Source organism: Carcharhinus amblyrhynchos, chromosome 26 (assembly GCF_965287045.1).
Source record: "Carcharhinus amblyrhynchos chromosome 26, sCarAmb.v2.hapA, whole genome shotgun sequence".
NCBI classification, from domain to species: Eukaryota; Metazoa; Chordata; class Chondrichthyes; order Carcharhiniformes; family Carcharhinidae; genus Carcharhinus; species Carcharhinus amblyrhynchos.
The window spans coordinates 18,209,565-18,229,467 of record NC_137349.1 but is presented as its reverse complement, the minus strand read 5'-3'; the positions used below and the strand labels follow the sequence as shown (position 1 = coordinate 18,229,467).

Sequence of the window (19,903 nt, the reverse complement as noted above, 5' to 3'; positions counted from 1 at the left end):
GACAAGGCTGCTGTTAAAGCACAGAGGGCCCTACCCTGTGTTGGAATGTTTTTCTGTTCTGAAGTCTTCTGCTTGTCAGGCAATCATGTACAGAAGTCTGGTGTTGCCATAACACCAGCACGTTGAAACTGAGATTTTGTTTTCCATGAAAAGATGTAACAGATAACTGTCTGCCTCTGTGATGACTGTGTGACTTTTTGCTTTACATAACAGGATTTCCTCTTCCAAGGCTGGTTGTGCCGCCACAAATGGGGCACGATAGTGGCAGAAATACACACAGATCATGTGACGACACCTTGCACGCAGTTCCAAATACAACTGCGAGAAAGGACTTGAGCTTCTGCTTAAAAATAAAAGCAAATTACTGCAGATGCTGGAATCCAAAACCAAAAGAGAAAATGCTGAAAAATCTAGTAGGTCTGGCAGCATCTGTAAGGAGAGAAGAGAGCTGATGTTTCAAGTCCAGATGACACTTTGCCAAAGTGCTTCTGCTTTCTTAGCTTACTGTATGTAGATGACAATGGGAAAGCAGAACCTGCCAAGCTACCCAATATTTCTGCCTGTGCCTCCATGGCCTCTGCATCCAATAGTTGGGTGACTCATTCTTGGGATAGCAGCAGAAGTTCTGTAGTGAACTGTATAGGAGAGGGCTTTAGTCGTCATGTGTCCTATCTCTCCCTCTCCCATGCCCCAAAATGATGTGATTTCTTCCATCTTTAGTCTGAAGTGAAAGTTGTGCTTTGATTTTTGTTTTGGGGTGGGGGCTTTTAAGCTGGTACCCTGCTGTATTTTCCTCCTTGGTGACAGAGGTTGAACTGGGTGTTCTGTCTGCATATTTTGCTGAGATGATGTGAAGATGTCAGTGTTGGACTGGGGTAAACACAGTAAGAAGTCTAGCAACACCAGGTTAAAGTCCAACAGGTTTATTTGATATGGCTTGTGGCGTTTACTATCAAATAAACCCGTTGGACTTTAACCTGGTATTGTGAGATGACTTACTCTATTTTGCTGAGGACAGGATCATACTTAGCTGTGATAACTTTCACTCAGTTAGCCACCCTCAGCCGCCTCAGTTCATGCAGAAAAAATGGTGGTTCTGGGGAAATATTCATGGGTGACTGACGTATTACGCTGTGTACCAGGGAAAGACTGCATTCAGGAGACCAGAGCTGATTTTCCATAGACATTTGATTGTTAACGGATATATTGTCCACTTTGGTATCATGTGATATCAGCAACAGCTGGAGGAAAAAGAACAGCTCTGAATTAGGCTGCAACATTTGAATTAAGATGAGGATTATAGATGACATGCTGTTGAAATGTGGAATAATTTAAATTAGGAGCCAGATTGAGGTCAAAGCCTATGCAAAGAAACTTGTGATGCTTCTATAAGATGACGTCTTGCTTGAGTACAGGGCACGAGACAGCACAGGATAAGGGCAGGACTCCAATAATTCTTTATGTTGGCACTGGTGCAGTATTAACAGCTGTCATGTGCACCATGGGACTAAACTGTTGAATTAAGTAACACAGTCTGCTCTGTTTTTTTTTCCTTTCTACTTTCTCCCTTGTGTTTGATTCCATGCTTAGATACAGTTTTGTGATTACTGGCAGTTATACAACACTTGACACAAGTGGCTGGTCTTCTCCCCACCCCACTCCGTCTTTTCCTGCTAGTTTTTTTCTTCTCCTCCCCCCCCCTCCTTTTGTTGTCATCTGAAAGGGGTGACTCTTGCTGGGATATGATTTCATTAACACTGATATCAATCATGTCCACACAATTGTTTTCCAAAAGTTACTAGCAGATTGCAGTTCAGAGCAGGAACTGTGCCAAAAGGACACTTTCCTCTCCTTTTGACCCTTGATAGTATCATCAGCACAAACCAGGAAGGGATCGTCTGACCTCGCTCAGTACCATACCCAGAAGTTCTTTTATACACCCAACTATCAGGCCAGTTTGTTCTGTCAATTCGGTATTATTTAAAATAATAAAAGAAACAGATGTTTCCACGCCTTTTGCACCAGCATTCTTACTGTTCACCAAGGCACAGTGGTTGGCACTGCTGTGTCTCATCACAGGGACCTGGGTTGGATTCCCATCTTGGGTCACCGTCTGTGCGGAGACTGCATGTTTCCTCCAAGTGCTCCGGTTTCCTCCCACAGTCCGAAATACATGCTGATTAGGTGCATTGGCCATGCTAAATTGTCCCTCAGTGTACCCAAACAGGTGTTGGAGTGTGGCGACTAGGGGATTTTCACAGCAACTTCATTGCTATGTTAATGTGACTTGTGACTAAAATTTGTGACCAATCATTACACTAACTTTAAACAAGCTTTGTCCTGACTATTGGTGCATGGGGCTGAGATGTGGTCAAAGATGCAAGTAAACCCATTTTGATTAACTTGTTTTTCCAATTTCTTCTACATTTCTTCCATTGTGGATAATATCTTTTTTTCTCCATGCCTTCTTTCTCAAATGCCTGACATCAATGGGAAATTAACCATGTGAAGGATCCTTGACGACAACACACATCGCTCTGCCACAGTGTGACCTGATACAGTGGAGCATGAAATGGCTGAACCATGCAAAACAGCTACTTAAATGTTTAAATCTTGCACTCACTTAAATGCTGTTAATTCAAGTATTGTTATGTCTAGAACTGTAGTGAAATATGTTCCTCCTGACTATGAGGTGGTCACGAATGTTTCCTGGGATCGTACCTGTTACTGGTTTCCAGTTGTATGCCAACTTGTAGTTATTGTATGGAGGGCAGGGGGGAGCATAGCTTTACCATTTCTGGGTCTTTGAATACAACAGGTAACTTCCAATTATTAACTGTCCTCGCCCTGCCCCTTCTGCCCATGGACCAGCCCTAGAACTCAATCAATCTTTTATTGAAGACTCAATCATTTAAAATTAATGTTAATCCACTGTTAGCATGGGTAAGTTAGTTTTTCCTGTCATTTAGAGTTTAAAAACATGTCGCCAATTTATAGCCATGTTCTTGACACAGACAAATTTGCTGCTTTTATGACCTTGGTTGGAGACTGGATTCTAGCTCCCAACTCTTTTTTTAGCTTTAAGTGAATAGAGTATTTCGGTTGAATTGAATGGCAGCATTGTGATTGGAAATTACATTAACTGTATTTACACACAGTTTTTACTGTCAACAGATTGCTCTAGATGTCTGTTTTGACAACTGATTTGTTTGAAGTATTCTGTGGGACAAGAGGAAAATGACCTAAATTTTATATTCTGTTCATCGAATTAGAGAATTTTACCTACACCCTTGGCAGTTAGATAAACATTAGTTGCCGAAAGAAAAACACCCCTTATCATCTTGTGGTATCAACAGATTGTGAAATCTTCCTGCTGATCTAGTCAACAGATTCTCTTTGTGGCTGAGATTAATTATTGGGTGCTGCAGCTTTTCCAAACAAAAGTCAGCATCCCAAAACTTGTCATTTTACACACACAATTGACTGCCTGTGTGTAAATTAGTTGGCTTAAGTGTGTACATTTTTATACTTGGTAATAGATCTCCCATCAGAAGATAACCTGGAACATTGTCATGTAACATGCGATTGATTCCACTGTTATTGAAGTCAACCTATATATTATGTGCGTCGTCCTTTTTAAAGCTAAAAAGCCTAATTGCTATAAACGGATATACACAAGCTGATTTAATTCCAGAAGGGCATTTTCGAGTTTGTCGCAATTGTGTAGGTAAATGTGCCATCAAGTTTATGCGTAGTACAGTCTCATTGGCAGCAAAGAGACAGGTAGTGTAATTGAGTAACTTGCTAGTGGTATCATTTGAGGGGTATGTATTAGCCAAACATTGGGAATACTCCTTTGCTCTTTAAAAGAAAATTTAACATTTTTTAAATGTCAATCTGAACAGTCATGTTGGAGAAATGATTTAAAGGCCTGGATTTTGCAGTCAGATGGAAGGCACCTTTCATCTATCTTGCAGCATCCCACAGATCTTTTGAGCAAGCATATTACAGTTCCAAGAGATCATTTCCAGCATGGTATCCTCCTACAGGGGATCTGCAGCTTCTGCCAACAGCACAAATAACATGACTTTTCAGTTAGATTGAAGAATTCTCGTTAAGACATGCAAATTCTAAATCAGGAAATATGCATTAAATATTTAATTCTTTGTAAAATCATGCAGAAAAAGTGAAATGGGGAGGGAATGAAACATTTGAGAAAACAAATACTTAAAACCTTGCACTTTTTAAAAAATATATTATTTTTAGAAAACTCTCCAATAATTACATTCCAAAGGAATGAGGCTTCACGCTTGTGAAATTGCATTTTAAATATCAGAAGTTGCTTTGCAGTAATTAAGGGTCGTTGCAATCTTAAAAATTAATTTGCACCTGATTGCCATCAGAATATATCACCCTTTTTCTAGATTATTTATTAAGTTCAGCTTTTGTGAGGTTCAAATATAGCATAATTTACGGAGAAGATAGTAAATCCAGTTCACCTCACTGTTGTTCTTAACACAAAATTTGGGCCATTAATCTGCATTTAAATATGGCACCTCCCTTCGTACTGAAGTGTCAGCAGTTTGTTACATGCTCAAAGACTTGTGGGGTGGAACTGAAACCCATGATCTTAATATGATATATTGTAATGTACTTAAATGATCTAATTGGTAATGAAAGAACATCTGCACAAAATGAGGAATATGTTTGATGGACTTGACCTTCTCATTCAGTCACCAAAACAACTTCTAACATTTCAGAAAAAAGTTTAAATACTGATGAAATTCATTTATTTTGAAAATATAGAAATGGGAAGAAGTTGCTGAATAAATATCAGCTGCTGTGATTTCAGGGCAGGAAATCGCAAAGTTGTTTGTTCAGTAACTTGCAATAAAACACAGGGAAATTGTTCTAAGTTCTGGAGATGATACAGGGAAGAGCTACAAGGCTGTTGCCAGAGAACTGAATTATTAAAAAAAACTAGAAAAGCCTGGGCTTGTTTATTTTGAAAAGAGGCGACTGTGGGGGCCTCTACAATAAATATTACACAATTAAGAAAAAGTAAAACCGGAATTTCACATCTGAAACAAAGCAGGCAAGTAAGACAACGGTGCAACTCTTTCAAACTAGTGAAAGACAAATTCAGGGTGTACATCAGTAATTTGTTCTTATAGAACTAATCAGCATTTGTATGGACTTTTGGTAGTGTAATTGGGGTGGGGGAGTGGGATGGAAGTGGTGGTTTGAGATTAGAGACTATCACGTGGTGAGGACAGTTTGGGTTTTTCATAGAATCCCTGCAGAAGGAGGCCATTCAGCCCATTGAGTTTGCCCCGCCTCTTGCAAAGCACCTTAGCCAGACCCTATCCCCATAACCCCACATATTTACCCTGCTAATTCCCTTAACCTATACACCTTGGGACAATTTAACATGGCCAGTCCACCTAACCTGCACACCTGTCAACTGTGCGAGGAAACTGGAGCACCTGAAAGAAACCCATGCAGGCATGGGGAGAATGTGCAAACTCCAGTCACTGAAGATGGAACTGAACCCAGGTCCTTAATACTGAGCCAGCAGTGTGTAGCTACTATGCCATCCTTTTTCTGGGTGTATGAGAAGTCAAATAGCCTTTTCCTTATCTGTATCTATCTTGTGATCCTGCATACTGTGAAGATTGTGCTGTATTGTTGCACAGTGTAAGTGTGTGTTGTTAATGTGTGCAACTTCCCTAATGTTTTTTAACATTTAACAAATAGTGCTTGTTGTTGAAAGTTAGGGCATCGTTGGTTTGTATCATTTCCCTCTGTCTGGAATGTGTAAAAGTTTCTGTCTGTGGCCCAGTCATAGCACTTCCACATTTGTCAAAACGTCTATTTCAGTCCATATGCAAAGATCTGTGCATATAACTTAGATCAACGCTCAATGTGCTGTTATTAGAGATGTGCTTTCTTGTGAGTTAAAGTTAAATTTGTACTTGGTCTATGTCCTTAGGTGGATGCAAGAGATCCTTTCACGTTGATTGAAGAAATGGTACCCTGGACATCATTTAACCTTAAACAGTAGCATTTCTAATGCATAGCAGGACATTTATCCCATTGCCATTTGTAAAACAATAATGTATGCAAATTTGATGTCACACATGCCTTTTAAGAATAAATGTTTTTCAAGTTGAACTCTAAGCCATTAAAGAGAAAGATTGACAGTGTGAACAGAAGCCAATGTTCAGTCCTATATATAGTATCAGTGTCTCACTGCAATACAGTTGGTTCAGTATAATTTCAACTATGTCTACAAGGAGTATGCCCAAGACCCACTAGTGCTAAATGTGTCCTCACTTAAGTTCAGGTTTATGCCGGATAGGAGAGTTTTACTTTGTATCTGCAGTCACTAAATGTGATCTGGCTTGAAGTTGTCCCTAGATGCCCAAAAGATTGAGCAAAGCCCCAAAGTGAACCTATTGGAAGAAACTGGAAACTTCCAACTCCAGTAGTAAAATGTGGACAGAATATTCAATTGTGCAAATCTGTAAAATAATCAGAAGTGTCTGGGGCAACATTAAAGGATTCAAGGACTAATGTGCTCTCAAACTAAGGATTTAAAGATTTTTTTTGAATACTGTCCAGTTTGAGATTGCTCAAGCCTCAAGTGTTTAAAAATCTGGTCTCACGCTCCCACACACATGCTATTCTCCGGATCATTAGAAGTGTTACTGGATCAGCGATGAGGATTAGTTTGAGAATTTCCTTTTGAAAATGCTGAGGATATGTATAATCACTCCTGGAGGAATCATACAATCGTAATGTACAATGGCATCAGTTGAATGTACATTTCAATAAAAATGTACCTGCAGTTTCACAAAATATAGTGTCTAGCTTTGAATTCAATAAAAGAAAATTTGTATGCATTCCTTATTAACATTTTGGTATTTAAATAGAGCTAATGTGTTCTGATTCATGTTATTTTTTGAATTGATGCATCATTGGGGATAAATTTCAGCCCTCACTGCCTCCCATAAAAATGTAGAAATTAGTTTTTTGTAAAATACTACAGCAAAAGTCTTCATGATCTGATGTGTAGGGCTTGGGTGGTGCCAGTTCTCGTATTTTGTATTTGTATTTGCCAGTGGAATACAACACCATTCTTGTAGCATGAACTCGAAGTAAAGAACATTTTTTATTTCTAATCTTCAACAATACATGAAAACATAAAGTATAAAATTACACAGTATATAGATATGGGTTCCACAGGGATATGATTGAAGTGTGTAAAATTGCGAGGGGTGGTGATAGACAGGAGGAACATGTTGGCAAAGTGCTCAAAAACCAGAGGTCATAGATTCAAGCCAAGTGGCGAAAGAATTAGAGGACATGAGGAAAAACATTTTTACACAGATGGAGAAACTGTTCCCATTTGCAAGGAAGCCAGGAGACCTGATTTTAAGGCGATTGGCAAAACAGCAATCAATAACAGAAGGAAAACTTTTTTGCGCAGCGGATGGTTAAGGTATGAAATGTGCTGCCTGTGTGTTGGAGGTAGAAAGTATGGAGATTGGGTCCAGGTGAGTTACTCATGCAGAGAATTGCCACAAACACCATGGGCTGCATGGCCTCCTGTGTTGTTAACTATTTGATTCAGCTAACTCTGTCCAAGATCTGTTGCTGTACTGTCCTGCAACATGTAGAAGTTGTACCTTTCATCAGGAACAAAAAAAAATTGGCATGAGTAGAAGACAAATCCCATTCATGTACATCACTGAGTGGGCCTTGCTGTTGACACAGTTGAGCATATTGATTATAAAGTTGGCTCATTGTGCAGAGGGAATGCTGCAGTGTGGTCTTTTGGTTGACGTTAAACCAATGTTATATCTGTGCATTCAGATGGACATGTAAATGCTTCCATGGTACTATGCTGAGAAGAGCATTGAATTTTCCTTGTGCCCTGGCCAGCAATTATTCCATCTTTGGAACAAATTCGTTGGTCATTCACCTTGGTGCAATTTATGGAAACTTGTTGTGAACATATTGGATATTACGATAGCTTACAAATCAGTGTGATGCTTCCTCGAAAATAAAGCAGTTTGGGACATCCTGAGATCACAAGACATTTATACAACACAAGTTCTAGATTTCTGTTTCTTTTTTCAATTGTAATTGTTGTTGAATTGTATTCTAGATGCAGTACAAGCCAGTTGTGAGGAGCATTGACTGGAACTACATTTTGTTGGATGCAAATATAGCATTAAGTTAATTATGAAAAGACTTGATCTATTTATTGGGATTTGTTAAATGAGCGCCACTCATGTGCTTGACTTTTCCTTGCAGATATGGAATCAGTCCTGAAAACATTATATTATACGGGCAGAGTATTGGTACCGTCCCGACAGTAGACTTGGCTTCCCGGTATGAGTGTGCTGCTGTTATTCTGCACTCTCCTCTGACCTCAGGAATGCGGGTGGCATTCCCAGACACAAAGAAAACATACTGCTTTGATGCATTCCCCAAGTAAGTACCCCTGCCATGGTTCAAGTAGAGCTTGTATGCTAAGCTGATTCATTGTTATTTCCCACCTTGTGCCTTTTATAGTGATAACTCAAGGTATTTAATCTGATCAACAAAATGATTGTCTGGAAAGTGATGGTTATGGGTAATAAATTGCATGACAAAGTCTAAATAACTATGTAGATGGTCGAATCAACTGTATATTGTGTTTTTAATTCTTTCATTGGATGTGGGCATCCCTGGTTGGGCATGCTTTTATTGCCCATCCCTAATTGCCTTTGCGGGGAGCATTTGCAAGTCTGCCACATTGCTGTGGATCTGGAGTCATGTGTAGGCCAGACAAAGTAAGGATAGCAGATTTCCTTCCTTAAAAGACACAAGGGAACCAGATGGGATTTAATGTCAATGGACAATGTTTCATAGTCATCATTAGATTTTTAAAAATTCATTTCAAATTTTCACCATCCGCTATGGTGGGATTTGAACCTGGGTCCACAAAGCATTATCGTGGTTCCCCGGATTATTAATCCAGTGACAGTACCATTATGACATTGTTTCCCCTAATGTGTGACCTCAGTCTATAATTATTGCAGAGTAGATATATTACATTTCGATGTCTGTCAGTAAGTCTAAAACATAATTCATAATTACATACAGCACAATAGTTCATTCTGTCCAACCAGATCAATGCTCCATTTGAGCCTCCTCCTATCATTCTGTATCTATTATCATAACACGCTTTTCCTTCTCATTTGTGCTGGATTAGCTTCCCCTTATTGCTTCTGAATTTGCTTCAAACTCTCCCTCCATTGGAAATTCCATATTCTCTCCACTCCTTGGGGTAAACAAGTTTTTTCTAAATTCCCTATTGAATTTCTTGGTGACTAACTTGGATTGATGCTATTTGCTCTTCCCCATAAGAGAAAACATTCCCTCTGTATTCACTTTACCAAAATCTTCCACAATTTTAAAGACCACTTAGGTTACCTTTCAGCCTTTTTACTAAGAGAAAAGAGACCCAGAATATCAAATCTTTCCTGATTTCTGGTATTGTAAATCTCCTGTGCACCCTCTCCAGTGTCTCTCTATGGCAACCAAAGCTGCGCACATTACTGTTACCAAAATTCAATGCATAACTTCCCTACTTTTCAATATCCCTCTGGAAATAAAGCCTAGCACTGTATTTGTTTTTCTTTATGGCCTTGACAACTTGTGGCACAACTTTTAGTGATTGGTGTTTTTGTACTCGATTTGTTCCTCTATCCCTCCTAGATTTGCACCTTCCTAAGTGACTTTCACATTTGCTCTACCAAAATGTGCTTCTACATTTGTGTTGAGCTTCATTTGCCAATTACTTGCCCATTTTGCAAGTTTTTTAATATTCTCCTGTAATTCATTGCTGTCTTCTATATTGACTATCCTCGCCAATTTGGTGTTGTCCATTAATTTAGAAAGCTGTTTCAGATTCTAAAGTATAAACTTTAAATAAATTGTGAATGACAGTGGTCCAAGCACTATCCAAACTTCTACCAATCTGAATAGTGACCCTTCATTCCCACTCTTTCCTTCAGTCTTGAAGCCAGCCAGCAATCCTTTCTGCTGCCTGTTCCTTGGTTCCACATTCTCTGACCTGTCTATTGTTCGACACCTTACTGAAAATGTTTTGAAAATCTAGGTAAATTATATGTACATTGAATATTTTGAAAGAGAATATAAAATGGTGGTAAGGCTGGTCAGGCAAGATTTCCATGCTGACTCTTTATTTTTCATTTCTTTCTTCAAGTGTTCTTCTAGTCCCATCTTTAGATTTATTTGCATGCCCAGTTGAGCCCTATGCCAATTCAGTCTGTATTTATACTGCAAATGCAGCATTGGGGCATAGCCAAATCACTTTCCTCCAAAGCTGTTTGCTACCAATTGTGTATGTGCTGCTGCCATCTTTATAGGAGCAATATGCAACATTATCTCTGCCTATTTACTTTCAAGAATGTGCTATTCACTGAAATAAAATAGCTATCAGTACTTTGCACAACTAAATTTGATTTTGCAATGTCATTAATTCATTGGTCCTCCTTAAACTGCAAAGACAAAATAATGTAACACATTTTCCGAGTGTCAATAAAATGCTTGTGAGCTAGATATGCCAAGCAACTTGCCGACTGAGTGATATGTGGGATTTATGAAATTCACAAACTGAGCATGTTGCAATAACTGAGTTAAGAATTAAAATGAGTTGACATGTGCTTGGTAAACTGCAGGCTATTGGATTTTTGCACATGCATGGACTAGTGCACATGCACAGGTAGGCATGAGTGACCATTTTACTTTGGCAGGGACATGTTCCTCCAGTGCTACAATTGTAGTGTGACTACACCCTTATGTAAACCAATGCAGAAGGAATGCTGAAAACCACAGTTGTTAGCTGTGATAACTTTTCTGCCTGCAGGATTAAGCAACTTCCTACACAAGCACAATGCTAGTTAATCAAAGATCGAACCTCCCATGCCAAAGGTGCTGCTTCCAAGGCTAGGCTTACAAATTTTTATATTTAAAATTTAAAAAAAAATTTTCAGAATATACTAATGCGTGGCATAGTAAATCATTGCAAACCAAAGCAAGTTGCAAAGTGATCTTGATTAGATGGTGAAATTGGAATAAAAACATTAGTGGAAGATGGAATCCAATGTAGAGTAATACCAGTTTTGTGTTTAAAAATATAATTGTTGTATATGGGGGCAAAAGATTCAGTGTTACAGGACAGTGGATGTTTGGCTTCCACAAGACTTTTTTAAATCAACCTTTCAAATCGACCAAGGATTATTTTAAAGGCAAAACAAAATAATTTATTGAGTTTTGTAGCAGGTGGAATATAAGATAGCAAGTGTGATATAATGTTCTGGTCTGCTCACAATTCATGGACACATTAGGAGTTGTAACGGGAGAACTCTTCACAGCTGCCCTTGAACTAAAATGGTCCAGGTGTGTATATATGATAGCCATTTTTGCTGTCCTGAAACACCCTCAGAAGTGGCAAAAAAAATTATTTCCCAAAACCTTATCTGATTTTAGAACTGAATCTAGCATTTGAGAGCCTCAGAATAGATCGGAGTCAGAAAGATGGGAGTCCCTCCACATAGAGATTTTCCCTCACGGGTTCCAGCTGTGTTTGGTCTTGCTTGCTCTTAACTGTACCTCCCTAGCTATGGCTTTCAGTTACTCTGTGCTATGGGATGCTATTATTTCACTATTCAGATCTCCTTGCTTGACATCTGGGCATCAAAGGTTGCCACTTTCTTAGTGTTAGGGAAAAGAATTTGCTGTGGTAAGATTATTTGTGTTTTAAAATGCTTTCCAATCACTGAGTTTTTCCTTTTGATTTATGACTGACCTCTTAAATCAATTTGGTTCATGTCTCTTTCTGATACTGGTCAAATTTAAATGGGTAATTCCAAGTGTGAGCTCCTAATTCCTGTTGCAGACAGGAAAGTGGCTCATTTAAACAACAATTTCTCATGTCACCACCCACCCATAAACGGAAAAGTGTTTTGATTTGCTTCCCACTTTATAAGTGGCTTATTTTCCCCAACCTTTTAGTTTTTGTGATCCAATTTTCTGGCAATAACCATACATCGAAGGTTAGTTTATTTGTGTGTGCACAAAATGGGAGGAAGGCCACAACATTGTCTTCACACTCTGTACAGAGAGAGACGGAGAAAAGAAGGATTTACAATAGAGACCACTGTGGGTTTCAAAGTCCAGTGAGGTATTACTTCATGGAGGTGGATTGAAAACAGTTGCTGGGTTATTAATTTTCTGGTGGTGTTGACTTCATGTGATTAGATTGGCATGCAGAGATAAATCAGTCTTGTAAATGATGACATAGACTTCCAGCAGAAGTAATGTAGATGAGGCCATGAGTCCAACCTAGTCCAGAACTCCTTTGGTATATCCTATTGAGACATTACACAGGAAACTGACATGGCAAACAGCCCGTCAAGGCAATATTACTTGTTCAATAAGCCAAAGGCCTTGTTATGTGACTTTGCTTCCACTATGTCTCCAAGGGATGTTTATCCGATGACGTGCGCTTTGCGTTCCAGACTGTTAATGTTTTAGTTATTAATGGGTTAAAAGGAATGTTTGAGAGGCCATTGTCTTAGTAGATGTTCTGTCTCTGCTAGCCAGCTTAGTTTATCAAATACAGTAGGCCTTCAGTGTAGTCCCCTTTGAAGTTGGGCCATGTAGTCCCCAGGTGATCATTAATAGCTCCTCAGATAACGAGGTTTGAGATTTCCAAAGTTGTAAAGTGGGTTGTTTTGTTCTGGGGTCACAGATGGGCATACTTTAAGCCATTCTGAGGATCTTTGCTCAGTCAGAATTTTAGAAATTGTCATGACGATATCCATATCTATTTTGTAAACATGTCCAGTGAGAGGTCTTAGTACCTTACAATCCTAGTGGAGATGCGTTGCTTCACCTGAAACAACCTTTCCAGTGTTGACCTTGATGGGATGGAGAGGCTTTCTGTTGCAAGCCTATTATTTCTGGACTCTATGGGCCAGTGATGCAGCAGAAGCTCAAAGATCCATCATTTATATAATAAAGTGAGCTCCACTGCCACTGAAATAACCAAGGTCAGACCGGTTTATATTTCTAAGAACAGTTGCGTTTGCAGAATCTGTCATTTTTAATTATAAACGTTTCTTTTGGTGACTGCTTGTCTGGGATAAGCGATCATACTTTATAACGATTTTACTGAGTAGGGTGTCTTTAGTGCACAAATCATTAGAACTAGTAGACAGGTACAAAAAGCAATCAGAACAGCCGACAGAATGTTGGCCTGTATTTTGATGGGGCTGGAATGCAAAGGGGAGTTGCAAGTTTGCAGCAGCATCTTTGTGACTTGATTTAAGGAACAGAGCTCACAACTCCACCCTGTATATGGATAGTTAGAACTGAGTCATGAGAAGAGATGCTGAGAGGCGCCAAAGCATTTCCCCCTAGGGTGGAAGAATGCCAGGAAAAGGCATCTCTGCTTCCTATTGCCAGTTTAAGTACAGCATTGATGAGCAGTGGAAACATGTTCCTATTTTAAACATAGAATGATACAACGCACTTGGCCCATCATGCCTGTGCTAGCTCTTTGAAAGTAATCCAATTCGTCTGACACCCCTAAAAAAAACTAAAGACCTCTTGGTATGATGTGACGACAAATCCCATTCCTTTTGATGTTTTAAACACAAAACATACTTTAGCACATAATATGCATGTTTGTTGCCTAAACCTACTAGCAAGAAGAACCTTGTCAGATCTATTTCCCATAGAAACAAACACCAGTATGTGATATTGCCAAGTGTTTAAATTGAAGTTGCTTGTTTTGCTTTTAGCAAATGATCATTTCTACATACCAACAGATATATTGCTAAGTTTACTTGGACTTTTCTCTGTAAGGTCACCAGATTTATGCCCACTTTATCAGATTTGAGCTTTCTTCCCTCCCTTTGTAACATAAACACTGTCATTGTGAAGCACTTTAGGCATTTTTGGGAAATGGGATAAACTTTTACATGTAAAAACAAGGGTTTATCTTTATTGTTGACTTACTGGCACTTTATTTGTATTCTATACTAATAAAAACATTTTCTGTAATGGTGGCGCTGTTTTCTTTTCTCGGCAAAAGTCCAGACAGGGTATCTGGGACTGCCGATATTTGTCAAAGATTCTCAGGACTGTCGTTATTTGTAGAATGCGGGGTCTCTTAAAAATGTTAATCTGAACACGGGGTCCGGGGAGAAAGCAGGGGAATGGCTTTAACTGAAATGCTAATTTAGAGATATGTGTTGAATGTCCTCTTGTGCTGTAACGATTGTAATTTACAGGAGATCCTGACAGCAGTGTTTGAAAACTACCATAATAAATGAATGAGCTGCTTGAAAGAATTGTGCAGTACTGCACAAAGTTATTTCCTGAATTTCCAGACTGTTCAAAACAGAATGATTCATCTGGGTCATCTTGACACCCTGATTCAGCTGACACCCAGTCAGTTGTGATCCTTGAAATTAATATTTGATATTAGCACTTTCACATGATGTTTCCCTTTCCTACTGTAAGTGAGGTATTAAACCACTTAAAATAGGTAACCCTTCCATTAAAATAATGAACAGTAATTTCTAGGTTGTACTGTTCTTACTTCCTTTGTCCAACTCTCCAGAAACTTGCTGTCTCCCGCTGATATGCTGTGTCTACCATTGATGCATATTCTGAACCCCAAAATTAAATTGGTGCAGCACTTCAGCTCAGAGGCCAGAAGAACATCACAGAGGATTAGGGTTAAATCGGAGCAGCAGTTTGCCTTGGCTGAGGTGTTCAACTGACATTCAGGATGTGGTGGGAGATGGGAGGGGATTAGAGTGGTCATGTGGAGCAGGAGGTTGGGAGAGTCAAACAGAAGCAAATAATGGTAATTGTAAAATCCTAGGAGTAGCATTTGCATTTATTCACCATCAGGCAGCTATTAGGTTCAAGAATTTGTAGATACCTCGTGGTCTGGTATGATTGTGCAAGTTTGAGGAGTTCCTTCTCTATTTTGCATGATACCAATCTCTTCCTGCTCTGTCATACACAGTCGTTATTATACATTATTCAAGAGAATGCTCATTTACATTCATTGGTTAATTAAACACATTTGCAGAGGTGGCTGACACTAATTGGTTCTGACCTCTGATTGCACTGCCCACGAGTTAGTGGTCTCTGCCAAGATTGATCAGTGCTGAGAGTGTAAGCAGCATGTTGTAACACTGTAACATGCTCCAGCACAAGTAAAACCTGTCCTCAGCATGATTTATCCCGTGAGAAAATGTTTGTGCAAATACATTGTGGAAAATGTGATTAAAAGTTATAAAATAATAAAACGGTTGGCTTCCCACACAGCCCAGGTATCAATGATGGATTAGGGCTGCTCTCAGCTCTTTGGCAGTCACCAGAAGCTCATTGCATATGAAAATTATGTAATGAAAATTATCTGTAGCATAGTTTTGCTGTAAAGTAATATCCCTAGTTAATTAAAAGGAAAAACATGGCACATTTTTGAACCCTGCTTCCTGGGCTTTTGCATTGAACTTTCTCAAAGTTGACTAGTTGTGAGTATGACAGATTTGCCTTGTGTTGCTTTAATTACACTTGATCAGTTGTATTTTTTTGTAATGTTACCCCTTTGTGGACCCCTTGATGTTTTTTGTTATTTCCTTTTTTTACCTCCTGCTATTGTGGTCTGTTAACATTTTGGAAGATGAATATTCTCTGGGATTTCCTGTTGCCCTTAGGGAGGTGGAGGGCGCGAAGCTTTATTAGAATACAGAGAGCCTGATTCATCATTAGCCAAAGAGTTGAGTTTTTAGTTAGCTGGGTGTGTCTTGGGAAATCGCTCTGCTTTTGTTTCACCAGCAAAGCAGTCTCATAACTTTGCCACCTTCTACAGACCAGGAGTAATATTGAGCCATGTCTGGTTTAGCTCGTTCTGTTGCTGTGAAATTTGTTGCAGTTTTGATCTTCCCTGCATATGGTTCCTTTGAAGCTACCTCAACATCAGCTCGACCACCCAGTCTCCACTGGATGTATCAGATCCCTGATCTCTGTCAGTATGTCTTTCTTTATCACTCTTTCAACCGCAATCCTGCAGTTAAGGATACTGTGCTTTCACAGTGCCTGGATTCATGAGAATGCAGGATTCCAACAATGCAACCGGTGTTGGCTTTATGGCCTTCAGATTACTTGTAGCTATTTGCATCCCAATATGGAAGTGGATGCCAAAGAATTTGCAATGTATTTAGCTACCAGTCTATAGTGCCACTGCTATCAAACAGAATGTCTCAAGTAGATGGTTGGATTGTGGATACGAGTCCTGCTCAATGTAAGTAAAATGGCCTGTATGTGTTTGCTGGTGTCCCAGTGCTTCCCTCACCTAAGAATGCATTTTTGGCTGCTGTGCTCTTTACTGGCACAATCTAGCTGGTATGAGCAGGAACATTGGGAGGAATGAGAGAATCCCCTAAAAAGGTTTTGGTGGCAAACAAATTATTCGTTTACGCAGGAAAACAAAGTCTGCTGTCACTGTTCAGAGTAACTTGTGTGACTGATTAGCACTGTGCACTTTTGGGTGGATTACTATACATATTTTAGAGACAAAAACCTGCCTTGTTACTAAATGTCATTAGAATGCATACATATTAAAAAACGGACCCGCTAAAATTCTGAATGTGGGTTTTCACTTTTATTCCTATTACTTCTGCAGACAAGTTGAAATAGAGTACAGAGTTTTGCCCTACATTTGGCCAGTGTCTCTACTAACTTTATTGTTGAAAATTATGTTGCAAAAGGGGTTTGTTTTATTTCAAGTCATGGTCTATATTCTGGCCTCCTACTGTGTAACTCTGGCAGATGCCCAAGATATTGTCTGTTATATGTGGTGACTTAGGGGTCAAAACCATGACTGGATATCAGGAGGATATCAATGCGAAATGTGCTAATGCCTGCCCACCTACCCATCCACTGCGTGGGCCAGCACAGCACTAAGCAAATTGCCTAGCTTTTTTGACTGAAATATCACATGAAGAATATGCATCTGGGTGAGGAATAAATTTGGACAGGACCAACAGCACCTGGTGAGAGTCGTCACCTTAAGCTCACTCCTTTCCCTACAAAGGCAAATCTCAAGTAAAATTCATTGGCCCGCATTGATTAATTCTTAGTCACACTGAATGAAGTAAGATGTCTTATATTTTGACGCTGTGACTATTAGTTTTCATTTTTTTTACAGCATTGATAAAATCTCCAAAATCACATCTCCTGTGTTGATCATCCACGGCACTGAGGATGAAGTGATTGATTTCTCCCATGGCCTGGCGTTATACGAGCGCTGCATGAAGGCCGTGGAACCCCTGTGGGTGGAAGGAGCTGGCCATAATGATATAGAACTGTACAGTCAGTACCTGGAGCGGCTCCGAAAGTTTATCTCATACGAACTGGTAAATGTGCAACGGAATTGAATGGAACCAAGAACAAACATTTTGGAAAGTCTATTTTTTCAGGAGAACTTTGGATAGCATCGAAAATACAAACACAACCATGATGTTTTTTTAATTCACGTTGGGTGCTAGTGCAGGTAAAACTTAGAAGACAGATGTGATGCAGCAATTAGCCTCAAGAACATTGCTAATTACTTACAACCATAGTAAATTGTTAATTTTCTATTTGTATAAAAATTTGTAGGGATGATACCAGAATAAAGTGGAACTTGTCTGTTTAAGAGGCAGGCTGCCTCATGTAATCTCTCTGGTTGTCTTGGCTAAAAGTAGTACTATAATGTATTTTTAAAGTCTTTTTATTTCAAATTATGATGAGTCATTCTTGGGTAGCAGTTTTAAGATGTGACCTAATTCAGAAATAGATAGAAAATTGGCCAAAAAACCAGAGTAACTACATTGCAAGGCCGTGCTCTTAAAAAGACAAGACTCCATACTATTTGCTCATCCCTTTAATACAGAGAATGTTGATCAGTCATATTGATATCAGCTTGTGATGTATCATACCTTTCCCATACTCCTTTTATGAACTGACATCTCTTGGCTCCATTTAAACATACTGAGGGATGTGGAGGATTTTGGGATATTGTATCCTGTTAGCCAGTCATCAGTGTTAAACTGCTTGACTCGTGGCTTATTGGCAACATGTATTAGAAATGGTACGACTGAGCATCATAGAATTGAATCTTTGTTGGATAAGAATGCCTGAGACAATAATCAATGAAAGCATGATTGTAAAAGAACCAACCGGGGGAGATATTTTATGTGAGATAAAAAAAGCTGAGATTTATTTTATCAATGTGGTTTAGTTTACAGTCGTGAATGTAAAGTGACTTTAGTGGCCAGCTCAGTGTACCAAAATCTTAAACTTGGTGTTTGCGCATTACTTCTGCCATTCCTGCAGCCAGCAGGTCAGGATTTTTCAGTGTTCATTGGGGTGCATTTGCAAATGTCTGCAGTAGCAGAATCTGACCAAATTGCAGCCCAGTGGTGCCTTTCACAGCACAGACTTTGGTGCTTTGAGATTGTTTAGGGCACTGAACTATTCCTCAATTGTTCGGCAGCAACTTGGTAGATCCAGTGAAGTTTAAGTGTAGCTGCTTGTGGCCTGCGTTTTGTATTGTAAGCTGTCCAGAGCAATCAAGATTAAATGGATTCTGAGATCCATCTCGAAGAAACTTCCCTTGACGGTTCAGTGTGGATAAGTATACTGCACAGTGTGAAACTGAGCCATGCAAACCGGTGGGTGGGGGTGGGGGGGGTCGTCGTCGTCGTCGTCCTAGGTCTGAGTTTGTGCTGAGTTAGCTGATCTCAGCTGAGATGAGGTAGAGGGGCTCGAACCTCTGTCCCTGGGCGAAAGGAAAAAAAAATCAGCGTGGGCTTCCACTCCTGATTGCTATCCAGTGACTGCTGCTAGATATTGTGTGCATGTTGTTAGTGCTGGGTGAGGACAGGATAGGCTTGACTATGATTTCCAACTGGTCTCTCTTTTTACCCCCCTACCCCTCCTCCCAACAAGGTCAGCGCTTGCATTCTAGGCTCAAGTGATGAATGTTCTGTTAGATGAGGCAAGGGTGGCCAATGCATGTGGAACTGACCCAACATAAGCCGGGTGCTTTCAGGAGAGGAAAGGAGAAAACTGGAGGGGTTAAAACACAAATCCATCTCATATTTACTGACACCCAACACGATTGATGTCCAGTATGTTATTTTGCAAGGTTGCCAGAATGGTAAACATGGGCTGTAATATAACCAAAATAATGTATCTATAAGGGTGTACAGTAAATCACCATTTCAAATCTACACTACCGCCTTTTCTATTGTTAAGTGAACTTTTTTGTTGTTTTCACAATCTACAAACACTAGGACCTGAAGCAAACTAATAAAGCTGATGTTCCACTAATTTATAAATATCAGCAATTAATGGGATTGAATACTCTTTAATCTTGAACTGTTAAATTGCAGAAGGAAAGTCCAGTACCCAGAATTGTATGAAGTCCACATCCCTATACAATCCAAGAAAGGTACTGGATATGATTCCCAATCTGGGCTGAACTAGCTTTTATAGCTCTATTGGGCTAGCAAAGAAAAAAAAATCCTTTTCTTGATTATCATACAAATTTGATAGAATATGTAAATATGTGGACTTTGACTTAAGGACAGGATCAAACTCGGTTGTGATGCTCCTCACAGTTGAATAGCCTGATGAAGCTCCCCATCGAGGTTTATAAATGAGGTTCAGATACCAGAGTGTAATCCATGCATGCTTGACATCTTTGGGAAGGGAGGGAACAATTGGACAATGGGGAAGGGGGGGAATGCAC

At 39.5% G+C, this 19,903-nt stretch overlaps 1 protein-coding gene across 1 annotated transcript in view; it reads left to right on the top strand.

Moving 5' to 3' along the window:
* The window catches only part of LOC145358561 (alpha/beta hydrolase domain-containing protein 17B-like), a 63,922-nt gene extending 45,165 nt beyond the window's left edge, over positions 1 to 18,757 (top strand). Inside the window, exons 3-4 of the mRNA XM_080212718.1 lie at positions 8,323 to 8,502; positions 17,315 to 18,757. Of these exons, the coding sequence (XP_080068844.1) occupies positions 8,323 to 8,502; positions 17,315 to 17,543 (409 nt within the window). The 3' untranslated portion in view covers positions 17,544 to 18,757. The remainder of the gene's footprint in view (positions 1 to 8,322; positions 8,503 to 17,314) is intronic.
* Positions 18,758 to 19,903: the final 1,146 nt, after the last annotated feature.